This window comes from Cryptomeria japonica, chromosome 2 (genome assembly GCF_030272615.1).
Source record: "Cryptomeria japonica chromosome 2, Sugi_1.0, whole genome shotgun sequence".
Lineage (NCBI taxonomy): Eukaryota > Viridiplantae > Streptophyta > Pinopsida > Cupressales > Cupressaceae > Cryptomeria > Cryptomeria japonica.
This window is the reverse complement of record NC_081406.1, coordinates 1,710,022-1,733,978: the sequence shown is the minus strand read 5'-3', so window position 1 is coordinate 1,733,978 and position 23,957 is coordinate 1,710,022. Positions and strand designations below refer to the sequence as shown.

General features: G+C 31.2%; 2 protein-coding genes across 2 annotated transcripts; one reads left to right on the top strand and one right to left on the bottom strand.

Moving 5' to 3' along the window:
• Positions 1–673: 673 nt before the first annotated feature.
• LOC131050949 (GDSL esterase/lipase At4g16230-like) lies at positions 674–2,598 on the top strand. Its single transcript, XM_057985272.2, has 5 exons — positions 674–824; positions 932–1,131; positions 1,591–1,836; positions 2,004–2,259; positions 2,375–2,598. Exons 1-5 carry the CDS (start codon positions 674–676, stop codon positions 2,596–2,598), a joined length of 1,077 nt encoding a protein of 358 aa, XP_057841255.2.
• Positions 2,599–15,994: 13,396 nt separating this feature from the next.
• Positions 15,995–19,739, bottom strand: LOC131050941 (probable leucine-rich repeat receptor-like protein kinase At1g68400). The gene is made up of 3 exons (XM_057985260.2): positions 18,910–19,739; positions 17,586–18,258; positions 15,995–16,822 (listed from the first exon to the last, which is right to left on the bottom strand). The coding sequence occupies exons 1-3, from the start codon at positions 19,543–19,545 to the stop codon at positions 16,086–16,088; spliced, it is 2,046 nt and encodes a 681-aa protein (XP_057841243.2). The 5' UTR covers positions 19,546–19,739; the 3' UTR covers positions 15,995–16,085.
• Between the last annotated feature and the right edge of the window lie 4,218 nt (positions 19,740–23,957).

The window sequence follows — 23,957 nt, the reverse complement described above, 5'->3', positions numbered from 1 at the left end:
CCCATCATTTATTTATTAAATGTTATCATTCAAAACTATTAAAAGCATGAATTCTTTGAGGTAGGATCAGATATAAAGCAATGATATTTCTAGTTTGGTACTTTAAACAAGTAATTTCATTAGTTTGGTATTTTAAACAAATAATTTCATTGGTATGATGGTTTTGGTGTGGTCTTTGGGTCACACTGTTCTTAAAATCAAGAATTAATGGTTGAAAAAAGTTTTAAGTCCAGTCCGTGAATACCAATGCATCAGCAATTCAGTTCCTTTTGAATAAAATAGAAACTGATATTGAAATGCATTCTCAATTTAGACTCCCCCTGTGGATTGCTGGTACTGCCACTTCAGTAGATGTAAGATTTTCCTTTCCCAACGTATAACATACTTGAAGAGCTCTGGCTGAGTAGACAGAAGCTTGTTGCTTTTTAAGCTATTTCCTTGTTTAACTTAACAACTCCTGGAGGCAAGGCTCTGTATAAATGACACCACCCACACCTTCTTTTTTCATTCCTCTTCACTTCAATCACCTGCTTTTCTCATTAGTAAGTAAATCAACATGAAGCTGTATCAAACAATTACCTTCTCCTTGCTTATCTTTCTTCTAGTTAGCAAATTTGCAAGCTCTACTGTTCTTGCAAATTCATCCACACCCAGTAATGGTGGTCTTCCTGGCATGTTCATTTTCGGAGATTCTCTTCTAGATAATGGTAACAATAATCATATTATAAGCCTGATTAAGGCCAACTTCTTGCCTTATGGTATTGACTTCAACTCAACTCCCACAGGCCGTTTCTCCAATGGCAGAAATATTGGTGACATTGTTGGTAATGATCAATCCTATCTCTGTTCATTTTTCTTTTGATTTGGCTATATATTTTTTTTGAAGTTGGATTCCCAAGGTTGGTGTTTTACCTTTGTGTTTTATTGACAGCTGAAGAATTGGGGCTGAGACAGTTTCCACCACCCTACCTTGCACCCAACTCTACTGGCAATGCCATTCTGCAAGGAGTCAACTATGCCTCTGCATTGTCTGGTATTTTAGAAGAAACAGGCAACTTCTTATATGGCTTCCTTGCCAATGATATCACTAATGCCTTGCTAAACAATATTCTATTGACCAACATATCCATGGTATGTATCCCACATCATGAAACTCACTGCAATGCTTTCAATGCTTCACAAAGCTTGAAATATTACAATAATTCTAGATGGTATAAATATGACAGGAATTTAAGAATGATTCCTAGGTAGTATGATTAGCTAGAGTTTGACATACCACCACAGTCTTCTTGCCCATTAAACAAATAAGTTTAAAATTTTTTTTAAAATGGTTAGATTTAGATAGTATGTTTTAAGTTTTGATTTGTTTATGTGATTTATCTGAAATTACATCAGTTTTTCTAATAGAATCTATTTATTAATATGATTCAGACGTTTCATCTAAACAAATCAAAGCTTACAGTATGTTGTTTAATACAAATCTAATTACACATATCATATCAATGATAAACTCTTAAGAATTTTATATAATAATCCTTTCGTATGTATTATGAACAACAAACAAATGGGTTTTATTGGTTGTGGATGCAGATAGGAAGGGTGACGCTGCAACGACAAATCCTTTTCTTTGGAGAGACCAAATCTCAATTGATAAACATGTTGGGAGAAAACAAAGCTAATGACTTGATTTCCAATTCCATATTCATTATATCTGCTGGTTCTAATGACTACCTTAACAACTATCTGTTCCCACTTAGCTTTGATCATTTCTATTATCAATGGAAGACAAAGACCTTCAGGGATCGTTTGGTACAAACCTTGAGCCATCATATAAAGGTAAATTTTCACACCCATGGTTATTCAGGAGAGTTTTAAAGAGTTATAAACAAAAATTTAAATGTTTCAGTCTCTAATTTTGATTATTAGATTACCAATTTTATTTATTTTCCTCTAAGTTATGTTATGAAGTGGACTCAAACTAGTGGAGCTGGTGTTTTTCTCAGACACTTTATAAGATGGGGGCAAGAAAGATAGCTGTGGCTGGGATTGGACCCCTTGGATGCACTCCATTCCTACGTTCAATACTTGTAGAGTCTGGTAGGGGATGTGCATTGGGTCCCAACCTTCTTGTTAAGGATTTCAATGATAGAACAAGGGAGATGATCACCCAACTCAACCAATATTTGCCTGAGTTGTTCATAATCCATGCTGATACATTCGCTATCCTATATGATATTGTTGCCCATCCTCATAAATATGGTATGTTTAACTCATTAGTTCTCTACTTTATTGTATACATAAACCTTTGATGGTGTGTAATTAAGTGCATGTTATATTGTAATTGACTGATTGGATGTGGATTGATGTTATGAAGGCTTTACAAATTCTAAAGATGCATGCTGTGGCTTTGGAGGACGTTACAATGGCATTATAACTTGCCTTCCTTTCATGGAGTATTGTCAAGATAGAAGGAAAACTGTGTTTTGGGATGCCTATCATCCAACAGAAGCTGCCAATATTGTTATTGCCAAAGCAATATTGAATGGTGATCTTCAGCGAGTTTACCCCATGAATATTGTTCAGTTGGCTAACCTATAGCTGTGTTTTTCTATCTATTCCTCAAGCTTATAGGTTTCTTAGAATGTAACTATCTTGATACAAAATGCTTTGCATAATTCCATTCGAACAGAGCAATTCCCATAAGATCTGATGTTTTTCATCTATTCTAGTGTCATTGGGTGTTTGCTTTCTTTGGCTTTCAAAAACAAAATCACTAGCTAATTCGGTGTATTTAAACATGTGGGATTGTAAGAAACGAATAAGGCAAAGAGGTGAAAGGACTTCATTATCATTTTAGTGGGTACAATTAATTAGAATACCTCAATCTATTAAGGTCAATTAAAATATATTTTATTAATTATTTATTAAAATTGTTTCTTTATTTATAAGTTTATGTTTTAATTGGTAAAAAAATTATCTTATTGTTTGATAGTATTCAATTTATAAAAGATATTTGCAAAAATATTTTCCATCTTCAAAAAATAGTTTTTTTTAACTCTCTTTTAGCTTGTCTCAAGTGAGAATATTGTAGACAGTTTAAAAATATTTTCAATAATAATTATTCTATAGTGATTAGGTTATCTTTTAAGTATTGACTAGTGTGTAAGATGGTGTATTTTGTGTAGAAATTGAAAAGTAACTTTATCCTAGCTTATTCATATCATCACATGTTATTAGCATCTAGATCTAATATCCACACCTAAATGCTTGTGGCCTTGGTTCAAATCTACAAGTTTTTAAATTGACATAAATCATTTTTGTAGTTTTATATTTGAACTCTAAATCTTTAATTTTTTATTTAATTTAGGCATATGTTTCCCTCCTTACTAGTTCTTATGAGCTAACTAAAATGCAACTCATTTAAAATTACACACTAGAATAGTTAATTTAAATACTATCAAAAATTCATTTGAAGCTACTAGAATATAAAAGAATTTATTGTGAATATCTAAAATTTGAAATTACAAAAAAATAAAAATAAAAAAATTATTACAACATTGTATCATCAACTTAGAAATCTAATGCATGTTTTCTTAATATTTTTATGATCCATAAATACAGTGAATATGTCACACTTTTTCTCTTTTCAAATAGATTTTATTTCATATCAAGATCTCAAATAAAATAAAAATAACACTCACATTCATAATGAATATGCTAACATTTTCCATGTATATTATTCATTTGAATATACTAACATTTTCAATAAATATTACTCACTTAAAATAAAATAAAAAATTAAAAAATATTAACTGTTGTACAATTTAATTAAACAACCTACCACACGCATTCGAAAAAATAAGTATCTTAAAAAAAATAGTCACTTCGACTTAAAAATCTATGGTCTCGCGCTTTTGCCGATGTCAACAAAAGTGTGTGTGAATATTTTTAATTTATTTCAATTGGAGTTATTTACAGCATTAATTTTAATATATGTCATTTTTTAATAATTCTTGTTAAAGTATGTATTAGTTTTAATATATGTCATTTTTTAATAATTCTTGTTAAAGTATTCATATTTTTAGATTCAATTCTTTGTCTTTATTATTGATGTGGAGAGGCATTGTATAATGGCAACAAGGGATAGAGTGCAATAAAAAAACTCTTATCTTTTAGTTTAAATTTGACAACCATTTACATGTCAAAATATTAATATTAATTATAAACATAAATATTTTCAAAATAAACATCACATGAAAACAAAGATGTGTCCCATAAGTTTTAGATATATGTATAGATATAAAAAAATAAAGATATTTAAAAAAAATTAATCTATCATTTTGTAATTACAATAGACATTAAGAATTATTAATTCAGCTGAAAAAAATATTTTGCAATTTTTGTTTTTTAATGATGTTTTTAAATAATAATAAGAAGTTTACAATTTAAATATAAAAGAATAAATGTAAATAATCAAATTTTAGAAATGAGAATAATAAATTTGTATTAGGCTAAAAAAAAACCAATGTAGATACAACAAAAATTTTAAATGTCTTCATATGTAGAAAATATAATGTAACATAAATATAATTTAATTCTAAAATAAATATAATAGCTCCAATTGATATCTTTCCACATTTCTTTAAAGAGATGTATTTAAGATATCTATACTAGAAGAAATGTATATCTTTTGGTATACTTGTGGAGTTGAATTTTAACAAGCATATTTATCTTATATATAACATGTCGAGAAATATCATATTTGAGGCATAATACTAATTAAATTATATATATATATATATATATATATATATATATATATATATATATATATATATATATATATATATATATATATATATATATATATATATATATATATATATATATATATATACACACACACACACAATGGAAGGATAAGAATAAATATAATACTAATATATAATATAATGTGATATAATATATAGTATAATATATTATACTTATTTTTGTATAGATAAGGATATCGTCAAGATGATGATATCGTTAGGATAAGGATATCATTGGGATAAGGATGCCTTAATGGACCTTTCTCACAAATTACTACCATTGTATAGTTAGGCCCCTTGGTGTAATAAATTATTATATAATTCAATATAGTGTAGAAATATTATATATATGAAAATGCCTTTTGAATGGTTAAAGTAGATGTTTTCGAACTATGCAATTTTCTTTAGAATTTTGAAGTCTATCTAAAAAATTTCCTTTTATATGATTATTATATTTTATTATATTCTACAAAAAAGTGTATAAACATGATAATAAAGCTATCAAATTTAGCCACAATCTATGTGGGTGCTCAAACTAACAACATAACATTACATCCAATGGTTGTGCCAGAAATGCAGGATGAGGCGGTCAATGCACTGTGGAATTTGGATCCTATGACCTGCATAGGTTTAGAAGCGGATTCATATCCAGTGGAGGAAGTGCTAGATAGTGAGTTTAAAATGGACACGATCAAATTAATGAGAGATGACATAAAGGACAATAATATGGAAACCTATGCCAGTCTCATGGATGTAAACGAGAGCCTATTCTCATTTGCACAAATTGAGAGAGCACAAGAGGTCATTGAGGCCATCAAGATCTTGTTGCGCTCTCTTTGTGATTGATGTGTACTCTTTTCTTATGTGAATATAATGATAGCTACCCCTAGGTAGCAGTTTGCAATATATATATATATATATATATATATATATATATATATATATATATATATATATATATATATATATATATATATATATATATATATATATATATATATATATTACATCTATGAAGTGTTCCCTTTTTAAAATAGCTCATATGATGAACTATTTATAGATTTTAGCTCAAGTGGATCAAGGGCTAGGATTGATTGGAGAGGTCAATGATGGAGATTTCTCAAGAGGTTTGGATCCATGAGAGGCCTCCAAGTGGACCTCATAATTTTCCCACCAAAGGATTTCCATGATCTAATAAATTTGGTATTTGGTAGAGATCCTCTAAAAAATGATTGATGGGAAGGATCAAAAGAGATATTTTTTAAAGGCTAAAAAGTATTTTTTTTGAGTTATGTGAAGGGACGCAATTTTCTTGATTGAATGAATGGACAAAGATCATGGTCACATAATCATGGTGACAAACCAAGCAACAATTTATTAATTATGTAATAATCTCCAACATTCCCCACCCTTATTACATTATTTTGAACAAAGGTGGAATATTGCAAGAGTTGGTCACAACAACCTTCCTAGAGAATTTAATGAAGCGTCTTCACCAATCCTCGCTCACCCAAGAAACACTGAACTAACTACATCGGTGAATCTCCTAATTAAAGAACCTGCAATCATTTGCACAACATGAGAGAAAGAAAAGCGTTATCAACCTCCTTGCACAATGAGACACCTTTCCTATAAAATTCCACATCTTCTTTGAGTATTCTTAATGCCTCATCTATTGTTGCACATGAGAGAACAAATATACTTTAAGAGTCCACATCTCCTCCAATTCTGTCAAATCCCTTCTTCAGTGTTGTGGAAATAGTCCCTCCTTTGTTGTACAAAACACCAACCAAACATGAATACAACAAGTGCACCCATAAGAAAATCTTATCTCACATTGCTCCTTGAAGGTATAAAAATTATGCCAAGCTCCCTCTTTTCTTCATGAACACAAATGAGAAAAGGATAGGCTTCTCATGCATGAATGGGAAGCTAGCTTGAGATGATAAAAGATCTCCTACCTCCAATCTCCAATTTTATCTTATTTAATTTCTAAAGCACATATCATTTGTCAATGTCATGGTGAGGTGAGCTTTTTGTATGCACTGCAAAACCCGACATTCTATTTCACCATCAGTTGTAGTTAGAGATTTATTTTTCTTCAACTTCCATTAATGAGATCTTTAGCCTTCTGAATGCAATTGATTTAAACATGTTCAATTTTTTAACAATAATAAAATTTGAATTCTTTCCTTGTTGAAATGTTAGACTTCATCTTAACAAGCAAAGAAATTTCCTCAATAATTGAATGATTCTTTTTAACTCTACTTTGATCATCAATCAAAGGAGAAATCACAGTTTTCAAATTAGGATTCATTTTGTTTAATGTAAAATTAGTATGATCAAAACTTGAAGGTATACTACTTAGTAAGATTTCTTAGCATCATCATCGATTTTAGGGTTTACACCTACAAGTTGATTAAGGAGGGAATGAAATGTACTAATAAGTCGAACAATATTAGCTCCCTCTTTCATATTCAACCCAAAAAAAAATTGCTATATGAATATTTTAGCACTTGAATCCTGTGAATCAAATAAAGAACTAAGACCATCCCATATTTTCTTTGATGTCTTTCTTAGATTAATGTGATACAAATATGCATTAGATAAATCGAGACCATTCAATGTTGTTGCCTTGCAATCTTTAGGCATCCATTTGATTGCTTCATCTGCATCTTGTGGTTTTTTAATACTTGAACAACATGTTATTGATCAGAGCATGAATTCAACATTTACCCCTTCTTAACCTTTGAGGGTTTCATTCCTCATGAACATTACAAGATCCTAGATCTAGCCTTCTTTGTGGATTTAGAAGTGGGAAAAAAATTTTGTTCACTTTGGATCAAAGAGGACCTCACCATTGTGTTCATAAGATCCCAAAACCTACAGATTGACCGCCATTTTGTAAAAATCCAAGTAGTTGAATTTTTGAGTATTTTTATTGAGGGCGTGAAAATTGAGACAAGATCTGGAAGTAAAAAAAAAACATAGGCATCTTGGGACGAAACAAACCTTTCCATAATGTTTGGAACGACTAAAAATCTTAAGATCACTTGTCATTTCACAAAAATCGATGTCTAAAAAATTTCTAATACAAGGCAACCCTATTTTATGAGGGCATTGCATTACAATTGTGCACTGTGATGTATTATAAGAGTTTGATAGCTATTGAGTTGCCCTTGGATGTTCATTGGTGATACTCCTATGCGAAGCTTTCTCCACAAGTATATTGTAATTTGTTGCCGATTTCTGAATAACATAATGCGCGACTTTTAGAGTGTGAGGTTTTTCTCTCGAAAGGGTTTTACCCATGTAAATATTGTGTTGTGGCCGTATGCGTGCTATTTATGTTTGATTTTTGTAACTATTATTAAGATCCAAAAAGTTTAGCATAGCCCTCCTCTCAAATTTATCGTACGAAGTTGTTTTGCTACCTTAACTTCCTTTCATTTTACCTAGCTAGTTCATCACCTAGGTCCCAATCACACATGTTACTTTTGTTTGATTAAGGTATGTACATAAATCCTAGAATTATTTATAGAAGTCTTAGTTGTCGCGTGATCTTATCTCATCACATTTACTTTTTGTTTCCTAGGTTATTTAATATTTATCATGTTAGCTGTCTCAAGTCATTAGAGTAAGACACATGTCATAATTTTATACAATCCTATGTTCACCTTGGCTTATATAACCAAGTAGTCCCCTTTATAATATCATATTATGTTTTTCATGTTTTATCAATCTACCATTTGCATCTTTCATAGAATAACATCATTCTATAGTTGGTTTGTCTTATGCTTTCATGAAGTACCTAGATCTTAAGTGGCTATATTCTTCAACAAATCTTGCATAATATAGATCATTATATACCAACACTTACAACCACCACAAGTTAGAGGAGGGTATATGGATAGAAGATCTAGGAGCAAGCTAGGGATAAGTGGATGATGTCATAAATATAGATGGTGAATATTATATGGATGAGGAAGTATAAGAGGTTTAGAGCCACAAACAAGGTAAGGGAACCTAGATAATCTTAAGGTGAGACTAACTACAATATTATTGAATCAAGATATCTTATAGGAAGATCCAATCTAAGTGGTGGTTGAGTAGGATCAATCTATGATAGACAGATATCCTTAGAGTAGAGTGGGATGACCTAGTGGGCAGAAGAGATTAGCTAATAGGAGTTAGGGATAATTTGCAAGATGCCAATGTAATTAAAAAAATGAAGGCATAAAAATTGAGAGGAGAGATTACTAAATCGTGGGTACTATTAGTACAAAAGGGGTTGGTTCATGCATTATTATATATGAATAGAGCATCTAGGGAGATAATGTGAGAATTGTGGAAGGCTTGGTATTATAGGTCCTTTTATGAGCACACAGTTCAGTAGAGGAAACTCTAGATTATGAAAAGGAGATATTGTCAAGGGCTATTGTTCAACTAAATCTAATAGATTGGTTTCAATGTTAATTTCTTCACCTCCTTCAACTAGAGGGCCAAAGCTAAATGCAAGGCCACGAGGGGAAAATTCTAGGAAAATCTAGCTAGGCTTTGCAGATGATGCATAGACATGACGTGATGTATATATTCAAATTTTTATCTTACATATGTATCATTATTCTTTATAGAGCTTGATGTACTCTATAAATTATTTTATTATGATATGTATACAAGAAGACAATAATACCATGATATTTTTGACGATATTTATATTTCTTATAATACTTATTTTGGATACAGATATAGCTTTGGTTCAATGATCATCATGTAGTAATTTATTGATTAAGATTGTTATGATGTGCATAATTATGATTATGTATGTAATATGATGCATATTATTTATATTATAGATGTGTGTGATGCACTACATGTGATGGTTATGGAAAATATTTATGTTTTTAATATTTTTTATAAAATATTTTGACTGTATTATATGATGTATTTATGGATGATGATCCAATGATGTATGCATGGATAATGATGTGTATAATGGGTGTATTATAATTATTTTATATGATAATACAAATAGATGTATGATATGTGTAATGGATATATTAGATGTTGTTTGGATTGATTAGCATACATAATGATCAATTTTGTTCATGAAATAATTGAGAATAAATGACGATGATAGATAGATTAAATAAAACTAATGGAGAATTAAATAATCTAACTAATCATTTGCATGATTTTAATCATGATTTAAAGGACAAAATGGATTTTATGGATTGTGTGGTTTTTGGATATCAGTTGGTTGAAATTTGAGTACAAATATTATACTAACATGTGGTAAGCATTTGCTTCAATATAGCATCAAATGTTATGCACTAGGTTATAAGCACTATGTTATTCTCAATTCTACTCTAGGATAGTATGTAATCTATTTTGTTGTTCTTTGAGTAATCTATGCTGAATTCAAAAAAATACCAAGGTGATGATGTATCCAACACATAGAGGATGAAATTGTAAGCATATCAAATAAATGGTTTTCCAAACACATCACAAAGCATTTGAAAATCTTGATGGAGGACTACAATAGGAAAACCAAGAAATACACCATAAAAAATAATAGACACATGCCATAGTTTATACTAGTCAATATCCACCATGTTATAAGGATTATGAAAATCTTAGGGAGTTATAGTATGGGTCAAGGAATACAAGAGTTTACCTCTTTCCAGAGTGTTGAAAAGGGATAAATATGATGATGCATAATATGGAGAACAATATGTCCCATAAAGGAAAAGGATGAAAAAGATATTTTATAATGGAAAATGATGTTACACTTGCATGATATCAAGGTTGATTAAATAGTTTTATTTTGATATTTAAGTTTAATTTTTTAGGTGTGTAGTTCCTAGGTGAAGGTTTGTGATGCTTTAACATTCTTGCAAGTGTGTAAAGCTAAATAACTTGGGAATAGTGCAAGAAGCTCAAAAATAGGGATAATGCATACCTTAGAAATGAGATAAAGGGAACATATCAAGATTTATGGTAGTGCTTGAAACTCAAAATTGGGATAGGGAAAAGACCAAGATTTAGGGTAGTGTGCAAAGCTAAAATATGTGAAAGGACAAAGCCTCTTGATTTGTGGATAGTGTATAAAGCTCCATATTTAGGGTAGTGCACAAAGGTAAAAAATGGGATGGAGAAAAGCTCAAGATTTAGGAATAGTGCTCAAATATAAGGAATGGGGAATAATAAACTCATCCTAGGCACTAAGCAAGTGGTGAGGAAAATATCAAAATCTTTTTTTGGAGAATAACCTAATCACCGACCCCTAGCATGAGACAAGGTCTTGTGTAGTGTATGGATGATATGAAGGGTATGGGTTTCTTGGTCAAGTAATTGGTTTGATGGATGAAGGAAAAATTGATTTGCTAATTTTGGCATGTACATTGCATGAGGGAGTTAGGTTGATGGCTCATAATTTAGTAAAAAATGTATTGTCTAAATATTGTGCATAATTAAAAGGATGGAGCAATGGGAGGAGGTTGTATGGTTTTTGCACAAAGAAAGAACAATTTGCATAAGAGTAGTGGATGTGCTAAAGCTTGAAATACACATGGATGAAGATGAATTGCAAAAAATAGGTATTGAGGGAAAATAGAGTGTTTATTACACATGACACTTGCAAGGAGGTTTTCATGATTACATACTTGGCCAAGGAACTACAAGGCATAGCTTTTACTAAAGAATAATTTTTTTCTTTCCTTTTATGCTTCTTTTTTTAAAAAAATTGACATTTTTTTTAATATTTTATATTTTTTATTAGAAATTTTAGATATGGAATCACTTTAAAAGGACTATGTTCCTAAGTTCTTCAATTTATTAACCAATTAGAGTGGACAACATATAAGCACTAGACCCATACTTGATAATGATGACATAAGGGCCTAGCCAATTAGGTTCAAACTTGCATTTCTTTTCTCAATCCCAAATGTTCTTCTAATTTTCCTTAGGAACATGGTCACCAACTTCAAACTCATGAGATTTTATACTATTGTGCAACTATATGATTAAGATGACTTTAACAAGATTATAAATTATTTAGGATAGTGACCACCCATCAAGTAGCTCTAGCTCATGTAGTTGTGCAATTCAATACTCCTTGTTGGTAAGATTATGTAAGGGAATGATTAATGATGGTAGTTTGATCTTGATTGGAAATATGGCTTCAGGTCCAATGACTAGTGTATGCGGGAAAGTGGTGCAATGAAACGAAAATTACGAAATCATGACTAGTCCACACACCAATGGGACTCTTGGTGCAAGTTATGGAGCTATATGGAATAGCTCAACTTCCCAAGGGATGTTCCATTGTTCTCTATCTCACAAGACCCCTTAAGCCAATGCCTTTGCTCTCAAATCACTAAGCAAAGTGACTTAGGGATGACAAACATGAGAATGAGGGATGCTTTGATCAATCTAACATGAATAGAATCCTAATGTGCATGATATTAACATAAGATGAAATAAAATAGCATGCATATGATGATAAGATGAGCGGATTAGTAACAAGACTATCCTACCATATCACACTAGTCTACCATGATTATAAATAAAGATGTTATTATTATTTCTATCAAAGAGAGGCTAAATGCTAAGATGATTTAGATGCTTAGTAAAATGTCTATAAGTTTGATGCTAAAGACTTGGATATGAAATGGAGGAATGAGAGCTCTATTTATAGGGAAAATAGGGAAATGAAGGGTCAAGATTGGATGATTCTATCAAGGGTCGAGATTGAAAGTTATCAATCCATGTTGACAATTCTCACCAATGAAATGGTGACAATTATCAACAAGAGACTGCTTGAGAGATGTAAGAAGCATTAAATGCTTGAGAAGACCTCATGGTTACCTTAGAAGGTAAGGGTTAAGGTTAGGTTAAGATTACCCATTGGATAAAGCTTTTACCCAAAGGATAAACTCTTGTGCAATGGTTAAAGGGATAACCAAGGGTAAAGCCATGAATGCTTGATGAGACCCTTGGGTTAGATGAAGGTTGAGTTAGGAAAAAAGTCTCTAACCATGCCAAAAGGGTTAGTTAACCATTAATGGTTTGGAAGACTTTGGGGACAAATTTGAAAGATTCCTTCCAAATTTGGGGGAACTCAATAAGTTAGCTTGTTGAAGGCATAAAGGCTTTAATGCCTTTGGAAGACTTTCCTCCAAATTTGAGAAGTGGCATCCTCAAATTTAGGGAAAGGGGATAATTGAAGGGTTTAGGCTAATTGATTAGGATTAGATGGGTTTCTAGAAGAATCTAGAAAGAGGGTTAGGAGGCAAGTGGGAGATGTAGGAGAATGCAAGTGGATGGAGGGTAATTTTAATTAAAATAAATTGCTTTATTTCAACAAAATAGATGCAAGTGGGGGATTTAAATAAATTAGATTTATTTATTTGAAGTGAATAATTGAATTAAATGTAAATTTAATTAAAAGGAGAGAAAGGGGAGCTAATTAAATAAAATGATTTATTCAATTAAATGATATGAAAAGCCTAGGTGAATTTAATTATATAAATTGAATAATTTATTTAATCAAGTAGAGGAATGTGGATGGTTTAATTAAATTAGATTTAACTAAATAGAGGAATGAGAATAAAATGAACATTAACTATTCATTTAGGAAAGTGGTCATTTTTATACATCTACAACTAGTATGGAGTTGCATCGGTGGGTGTGTAAATACTAGAGTGGTAAGACCATAAGGTAGGATTTAGTTGGAAGTGTATATCATGGATAGCATCATTGATAGTATTTTTGAGGGTTTGGAGTAAAGTATTATTAGATGCCTCTACATTACTATAATTACTTTATCGATAATACAAAGTGGATAAATTATGTTGGATGTGTAAACATTCATAGAGGGTGAAGACATCATATTTTTTGATAGGTTTACCATTATCAATGACAATGGTGGTGGGAATATCATAGAGGAAAATGATATAGTGAAGGATAAAAATGTATGTTGTTTGATCTATGATAGAAGTTCACAAATGTTAGTGCATGTGCCAACAAAGAAAAGGGAAATCTATGTTCCCATACGTTTTTTAAAATGCAAGGTGCCATGTAAACTAGGATTTTGCACAATGATAGAAGAAATATATAAAATAGAAAATGAAGATATGATACATTTTGTTAATTGTATCCTTGTGCTTGATAAAATAATTGGACGTCTTAGGTGGTGCAGTTTATGACATGGTTGGGACTTACAAAGAAAATTAAATATCATGGAGCTAGGAGTTATGCAATGATATAGTTGAGAATGAATCAAATATTACAAATATTATTGGTATGTTTAGAAAATAGAGCAAAAAGTTAAATGGCTCATTTGAATATTTAATTCAACTAGATATTATATAATGCTTTACATTCATAATTGAAGTTCATATCCTTTCCCTTATTTTATACAAATTCATATCAAAAGATGATTTTTTCCTATCCATATAAACTAAATCAAATTGAATGTGTATGCTTGTGTATATAAAATCATTAAACATATAATTACAATTCTTTTTGTTTTAGGATTATTACATGTCATTTGTAGGACTGAATTTGGCCTTGTAATATATATATATATATATATATATATATAGATAATTTTAAGGGATGCATGTTTTAGATTGTAAGGGTTGGGAATTATTTTTGTTGAGTAAGTATGTAGAAGGTGTCGTCTATTAGAGACCCCTCTATATTCTAAATATTTTTGTGCCTAAGTCTAATATTCTAGGGGTGTGTGTGTGTGTGTGTGTGTGTGTGTGTGTGTGTGTGTGTGTGTGTGTGTGTGTGTGTGTGTGTGTGTGTGTGTACATACATACATACATACATACACATACATACATGCAGATACATGTACATACATACATACATACATATATTTTCAATCAATCTTTCTTTTAATATTCTCTTTATCCTCCTTGGTAGTGAAGGGTGATTTTAAATCCATGCCCTCGTGTATTGTTTGGTGATATAAACGTTATTTTATCATTTGATAACTTGTACTAAACATATCAATAAAGAATTATGCCTATATGGATTTCCAAGCTACATATGAGCTACATATGTTGTATGAAAGGTTAAGGGGATATACATTAAGGAATATAACCCAGTTTCTTATTATTTATTGTATGTGTAATCTATTATTTTTCTATCACTTAGAGGTATTTTGGTCTTGTTATCTATAATCCAACATAATAAAATGTTAAGTGACAAGACTTTGCAATATTAATGTGTATTGGATGTGATTTTCTAAAGACTTATTATGCTTCTATTTAGCTTCCATTATCTTATCAACAACCCTCTTGTATCAAGGAGTTTATTTCTCTTGTCAATTGGCCCCTAAGTACTTCTAGTCTAATGATACATCTTGCCCTTGTAATTTGAAGTGGCATACATCCTTGAGTCTAGGTCTTATGTGCATCCTCTAAGGTTGCGATTTTGAGTGTCAAAATCGTACATTGGTGTGATTAGAGGATAATTCACAAGAATTAGCACCAAAAATACCATGTAGCTAACTAAATAATGCCAACATCATTATATATATATATATATATATATGAATAAAATGACTTGAAAATCTATATTTATATTGACAAAAGAAGTCTTGAAATTTCAAATATAGATAATGGTTATAAACTCATCTACACATGAATAGAAACCAATTGTCCACAAACTTAACCAAAATAACAACAAACCTTGTAATAAATTCATTTTAATCAATTGATTAATTAATGATTATAATTAATTACATAACATTTTTTTATTGATTTATATTTTAACTATTAATTAATAATAATTTGATTGATTATTAATTTTAATTATAACAATTTTTTCAATTAATACCTATTATTTTATTAATAAATAAACACTCTTAAAAAAATTTAAAAACAAATATTAATAATAGAATTGAAAACAAAAATATTGATTCTTTTAAATGAAAAAAAAAAAAAAAAAGACTTAAATTAAAAAAATTAATATTATATTCAAGATATAAATAAAATGCTCACCTAAAACTTTTTTAAAATTAAAACTATAAAAAAATGTTGGACAATCCATGCTATTTGTTTTTAGCATTTGGCTATTACATAAAAAAGTAAAAGCTTTTTAATAAAAATCAAATAATATAAACGTGGTACAAAACCAAAGTTGACAATTAAACCAAGAGACGGTCTCAAGTTTGTTAAAATTGCTTATTACCAAAAAGGACAAAAAAAATAGGCGGCAATAAATGTTGATGCATTGAAAGCATGAAAATAGATAATTCTACAGTGTTCCAGTGTGGAAATCATACTGAGGTGTGAGAGTAGTAGAGAAGGAGAATTCCCCAGTGTAATCGCAGAAAGAAGCGCCACTTTCTCCATCGCTATAATCGATGGATCCAGACTCCTCACCCCTCTCGCAGACCTGCTCAATCTTTTTGAGCACTACTTCAATGTCGGGGCGCTTCTCAGGGGACGCATCGGTACACCACATTGCAATCTGGAGAATCTGCAACATCTCTCCTTCTACAGATTTGGCCAGTGAAATCTCTCTGTCGAATACTTCGCCCGTCCATTCTTCTCTCACGACGGAGTTCACATAGCGGGGAAGATCGATGGCTTCAGGGCTGCCGGCTTTGCCCGGCGGAGGAGAATGAGCGGAGGGTTTGCCCGTCAGGAGCTCCAGAAGAAGCACGCCAAAGCTCCAGACGTCTGCCTTGGCGGAGGGTGTAAAGGCCTTGGTTTTCAGGCTCTCAGGGGCTTGGTAGGCCACCATTTTGTGGACTGAGGGGGAACTGATAAGCGGTTGGAGGGCATAATCGCACAGTCGTGGCTCGTTCTCTGCATCGATGAGAATGTTGGATGATTTCAGGTGACCGTGCGCGATGGGGATCCCCCTTGCACTGCATTCTTTTTCTAAGTAGGCCAATCCTCTTGCCACTCCAACCATTATTTTCAGCCGCGCTTTCCAATCCAGAGGCTTTCTGTTGTCCCCTGGAACTTTGTTGGCTCCCCTGTTTCCTGCAGGGGATAGGGGAATTAATTAGTTTATATAAAATGTTAATTTACAGCATGAATCTTTGACAGTTCATGATATCAATGAGTATCGAATTTTCAATTTGATTGTGCATTGATTTTTTAATTTGACTTTACACCAATGTGCAGCAAATTTCTAAACCCTAATCTTTCCTATTTTCTTTAATTCATTATGTGCTGATTGATGGATTGTTGGATGATAAAAATATAAACACAATCAAATTGAGAAACCTATGCACATTAATAGAATGTTAATATTATTGAAACATATAATGAAAATGGTTATGAACAGACTGCAAAAGGGAAAGCAAGAATCCCTAACTCTAAATGCTAAACCCTAAATTTTCCTTTTTCTCTAGCTCAATCTGATTCTGGTGATGTCTTCTGGAATATGATTGTAAAGTTGATGATTGTGCATCAATAAAAATTTCAACAATCAGGATGATAGAATATGATGCCGAATGTTATCATGATAAAGATGTAACACACTCAAATTCAAAAATTGATGCAGATCGCTAAAATGTCAATATCATTGAAATATATAATGAGAAGGGTTATAAACAGACTACAAAAGAGAAGCAAGGTTCCTAAATCCTAAACTCTAATCCTTAATTTTTTCCATTTTCTCGAGCTCAATCTCGTTCTCATGATGTATCCGGGAATATAACACAATCAAATTCAAAATCGATGCACGTTGATAAAATGTTAATATCATTGAAACATATAATGGAAAGGGTTATGAACAGACCGTGCAAAAGGGAAAGCAGGGTTCCATTGAGCATGAAGTCATAGAGGAGCAGTTTCTCCTCTTTTCCAAAGTAACCCTTCAAAGGCAAAATGTTCTGGTGCCTGAGCTTCCCCAGAAACAGCATATAATCATCAAACTGTTTTTCCCCCAACTTACAAAACTCTCTTAATCGCTTAACCACAATCACAGAACCATTGTCCATAATTGCCCTGTACACAGTCCCAAAGTTGCCCTTCGTCATCAGCTCTGCAGAAGCCCGGAGCAACTCCTCAAGTCCAAAGTTGGACCCATCAAAGAACACCAGCTTATTAACATCATTGCTATCGTAGAAATTATTACCCTTAGTGCTCTCTTTATAAAAAGACTCCTCTGTTATGGTGCTTGACTGTGTTACCCCATTATCCCATAAGTTTTCGTTCGGGAAAACTTTCATGGCACTGGAAGAACTTCTGCCGTTGTTAGCAGCATTGGAACCTTTTTCCTTGTTCATATTTCTCCTCCTATAGAAGTATACAAATATGAGACTCAGAATCAGCAGCCCTGCAATGTCTGCAACTACAATCACCACTATCAACCAGGGCTTCAACTTACTGCCACTTTCTTTTTTACAAGCCTTATCCACCGCACTTCCGCACAAACCAGAATTACCTAAGAAGGAATCCTTACCGAACCTCTGCAGGAAGAATGGAAAGAAATTATATTGATTTAATCTGTAATAACAGCAGTTTTGTGAATATCATAAATTTACTTATGAACAATAAGAATATTGATTTTTTTTTTTCAATGTGGATGTTTCTTTGACATATTGACACGATTTTATCACGTAAATCATTGTTATTCTGTTATTCTTATCATCTTTTCTTTTATTTCTCAACTAATTTGTGCTGCAAATTTATATAATTCTATGAACTCACTTTTCCTCCACATGTTTGGATTTGGATAGGTTTCCAAATATGTATGCATGGGTCATATATATGGACTGTTGATCATATTTTATTCTGATCTAGAAAGAGAAGGCATTACTGACCATAGTTTTTTGCTCTGGTTTAAAGGGAATGGCCATTATATCAACAAGGAAGATCACTCCTTTTATAACAAGATCAATATTTATTGATCCATATATTTTAACAAACAAAAGATGAAGAGAATGTTTAAAGAGATGGGCCACTACTATCACTGGATAAAAGGTAGAGAAGTTCCAGTAGACAGACAGCTATATTGCTTCTATTAACAAAGGATGCTAACAAATCACCCATGGACTTTCACCATTTGAACTCCTACTTGTGGACTACTGGTAAAACAGAACTAAACTGCATAAAAGTACCTGAGACATGGATTCCGGTATCTTCCCTGTCAGATGATTGAAAGACACGTTGAAAACCGTCAAATTATCCTGCTTGAGCTCAGGGATCCGCCCATCCAAATCGTTGTTCTGCAAGCTTAGCTCCGCAAGATAGGTGAGACCCGTCAAAGCGGAAGGCATAGAACCACTGATATCATTATTATTGAACCGCAGAATTCTCAAGGCTGGCATGCTCTGAAACATATTGTCCCTGATGGGGCCAGAGAAATTATTGCCATCAAGATAGCCATACTTCAATTTGTCAAGCTTTGACAAATCAGGGACCTTTCCAGACAAGCCACAGTTAGTCAAACTCAGGACCCTCAATTCTGAAAGTTCTGCTAAAGCTTCTTCATCAACAGTTCCTCCAAGATTGATATTGTTTAAGATCAGAGCTCTCACTTTATCACTATTCTCTAGACATTTTATGTAAGGCCATTTATTGTCACCATTAATGCAGGGCTTCTCTGTAGAATTCCATTGCGTTCGTAGCTCTTCTTTGTTTTGGAATGAATTCAACAATTTTTTCAGGGCTTCATCATCATCTCCATAGCTAAAATTCAACAGATTCAACAACACTAAATTCATAAGAAGAATAATCAAAATGGGTTTATCCATTTTGATCGGATATTCACAGAGACAATCAGTAGACTTTTGATTCTGCTACACATATACAAAGAATAAGAGCAAACTAGGCTCAGATATACCACTTTGTTATTTAAAAGCTGGGTGATAACACAATCACGAACAGAATAGCCGGCCAATGCTAAGAAAAACGAAGAAGAAAATGACAAATCTGCAGGCAATACCGATGGTTATTCCGTCGGGGGAAAAGCTCTGGACAACTCAAACGTAGTGTATATAAGTCAGAAAATGTTGTGCCGCGATTTGCCGGCTTTGACAATAATTTATGGTGTCGTACATCTTGGAGTCAATATCTATTAAGACGTAAATTGGGTGAGTCGGGGCCTAAATTTGATGGGTATCAGAGAGGATATTGGGAATTATTATTTATGAAATGCTGGTCAATAAAAGATTGATTTAAATTGGTATATATATTTTTTAATTATGTAAAATAGTTTGAGATATTTTTTTCGAAGTGTTATTTATAATTTTAGTTTTTTAATATGTTAATTTTTTAATAATTTTTGTTAACGTACATGTGTCATTACATTAGATTTTTTGTTGTCATTGTAGTTATACTTCTTATTATGAAGTTGAATTTAAATAAATAATAATACAATTTAATATATTGTAAATATTATATATACGAAAAATATCCTTTTTAAATGGTTGAAGTAAATATTTTAGAAATGTATGTATACTTTTTAAGAATTTTGGAGCTTGCCTAAAGCTTCTTCTTTAATGGGATATCATAATTGTATATTATATTTTACAATAAAATTGTATACATATGATTATAAAGTTATCAAATTTAGCCCCAAGCTATTTAGATAGTTTTGTATAAAAGGTTCTTTGTGAGATTTGTCCATTTTATTTTTTAAATAAATTGGAAAGTGTCCAAGCTAGATGTTTCATCTGCTAATTTTTTTTTAGTTTTTTTAAGTTTTTTAATGTAAAGATGTGTTTTCTATTGGAAATACTTCACTATATCAAATTAATCAATAAATAAGAGCAAATGTAAATGTATACAATAAAGGCAATCAATCGGTACATAATGTAAGAGTTTGCAATATATTATAATCATAGTGTCATCAAGGCATAGACGACCACAAAGCTGCTAAGTGAAAGGAAACTACACTAGAACTACATTGATCTTGTGTGAGAGAAAATACAATCTAAATTAATTTATATATAGTAGACTAACAACTTAGAGAACACAAGATATACCTTGGAAAAACTAAGCAACACAAGCACATTCAATAATTTATTGATCTCAAATATGAACTTAAAATTAATAAAATACAATGTAGAGATCTATGCTTCTAATATAGACCTTCAATTCTAGATTTGGTGTCAATTTAATAGCATTGACTTCACATTCAATAATTTATTAATCCCAAGAGACAGGAGAAAAAAGGTATAGGTGACCCCCCTAGAGATAGAAGAACTTCACACACCCCAACAAAGCTCATGGATTAAGAAACTTAATTTCTATCAGCGGGTTGGTCAAGATGTTTATACCTTGCTTTGAAGTCAAATAATAGTAATCAATCACTTGCTCATGAATTAGTTCTTAAATGTATTGTATGTGGATCATGTTGTGTTTGGTCTATTAATGGTGGACCAAATTATTTGAAATCAAGATGGTATTCTAGATGTCACAAATGATTATTAAAGGCCTTTAAAAGAGATGTCAAAATTAGTAAGGATGTTTTGAAGCCAAATAATCTTAATGATAACATTAATTACTCCTTGATGTTCAACCACAATGGATGAAAGAGAAATCATATTTTGTTCTTCATCTAAATAAATTCTAAACTCTCTAAAATTGCATCTCTCAAAAGAGTTATCCTCTAGGTTAGAGGATTCCAATCTTACAACAACATTCTCATTATAACCAATAAAGATGCGATTATGAGCTTTTGGATCCAATTTAAACCACTTTTAATGAGGAACATAAATATAAGACTCATAACCAAATATTCTTAAATATGAACATAAGGTATTTTTACCTATCCACATTGCATAAGGAATTTTATCAACAAGATCGATTAATCAAATTAAAAAAATAGTGCATACAACCTCTACCCAAAAGCACCAATTTAGGGTGAACTCACAATACTGGTTCCCACTTTTTGACCAACTTTGACACTTAGATGAATATATTGAAAAAAACCTTCACTTTCTGACACCTATAACTTTTAAACCGTTAAGAATTTGAAGATGATATAAACTAGTGATTTTTAACATCTTGTTTGTAGATTCTAAATATATTTTTTACAAATTTGTTTGAATAAAATTTTATTGATTTTTCCATCTCCCTCAAAAAGTAGTTGTTTACAACAAACAACATTTTTTAACAGTGATGTGTATCCTGAAACGCATCATTTTTTTTCTATAAATGATAAAAACTTAATTCTTTTGAATTTTGGTTTGTAACATCAATACCCAGGGCATGCACTTGGTTTGATAGTGATATGTTGAATATTTTTTATTTTATTAAGTTTTGAAGTTCGACTAATTATAATTTGGATATAGGTGCACGTTTGAACACATAACTTGTTCTATATATATCAAAATTCAATTTTCTTTTTTTTGTTAGAAAGAAAACACCAATACCTAGTGCATATATATTTTTCAGAATTTTTTTGAATTAGTTTACTATTTTTCCCAATGCATTGAACAAAGAAGTTCATGTTCGGTGAAAAAACTACATTCATAAGAAATAAAATAAAAATATATTAATGAAATTAAATATATTAAAAGTTATACTATTTGGAAAACTTATAATAATGACTAAATACTTTTAAAAAAAAACTTTTAAATGAATTAATTTGACCCCCCAAAAGCTAATGTAAAATTGGTTTTTTATCAACATTTGATAGATGCAAAGGAGACTCCATTGCAAGTTTGATTTAGAAGTAGAGAGGTTCTATCCAAGAAATTTTGATCTAAGAGCCTTTGATTTAACTCTCTTCAATTAATTACTTCAAATGGGACCTCTTAAAGCTTAAATCATTATATTTTTTTAAAAATGTACGATTTTAGCAAAAATCAGGACGTACCAAAAAGTGGGAACCAACTTTGTGAGTTCACCCTTTAGCTACATACCACTTACCATACTTCTAGCTCTTTCCATTAAGGTTCAATTTTATTTTTTACTACCCCAATTTGGTAGTGAGTGTAAAGTGTAGTCTTCTTCCAAACAATACCTATATGTTTATAAAATTTATTAAATTATTTGGAGCAATATTCACCATCATTTCCATATCTTAATACCCATATCCTATGATCTATTTAATTTTTTTTTGAGACTTTAAATTCATTAATTTAGTGTAATCTTCATATTTTAGATGCATAAAATGAAGTCAATTGTATCTAGAAACATCATCATTGAATATAATATAATAACAATATTTACCCATAGAACCCATGTCAATTGGGTCAAACACATCCAAATGAATGGTTTTTGAAAATCTCTGAGCTCTATTACTTTTAGTAGAAAATGAGGATCTATTCTATTTTTCAAACACACAATACCCACAACAACAACAAAAAACAATCAACAAAATAATAATAAAAATTATCAACTAACATTTTATTAGCAATAGTCAGAAGACCTTTTTCACTTATGTGAATTGAAGATTGGTGTCGCAACATGTATACATTTTTAGTGCCAATTACATTAACAATATAATTAAAATTATGGAGGCATTCATCATAAATAAAATCCTAACCTAGTATCTAATAACCACAAAAGTCCCTCTTACCAACCTATAACCAAAAAAGTCAAATATCACATTCACACAATAATCATTTAACTTAGATTTAGAAAGTAAATTTCATGTAAGACCTAGAATATGCAAAACATGATCAAAAGTTATAACTCTTTCATCACTAAAACATAATTACACATTTCTCTTACCAACAATTTTCTTGGTACCGTTGTCTCCAAGGAAAAATTCTCCTCCATCATAAGTTGTGTATGTGAAAAATATTCATTTTGAAGAGTCATATGGTAGGACCAACCTGAATCAATAATCCAAGCATAGTCACTTATAATGATAGACGAAATAAATAAAACACCATTATCACCATCATCAAAAGACTTTTATGGAAAGAAATCTAAACCATTTTTCTTGTTTTTGCATTCCAACTTCACATGTCCCGTCTTATCACAATTCCAACACTTTAGTGTACCCATCCATGGCATTTTAGAAATTTCTTTATAATTTGATCTATCTTTCGTCTTATTTCCTTTAGTACCTAATTTTTCTTCAGACCTACTCTGTACATGTAAAGCCTATTTCGAGCCTTTGCTTGTTGATTTCCTTCTGATTTCCTCTAAAATCGGAGTAGCCATAAATTGTCCATTTTTCACTTTACAATAGTAGCACTAATGACAA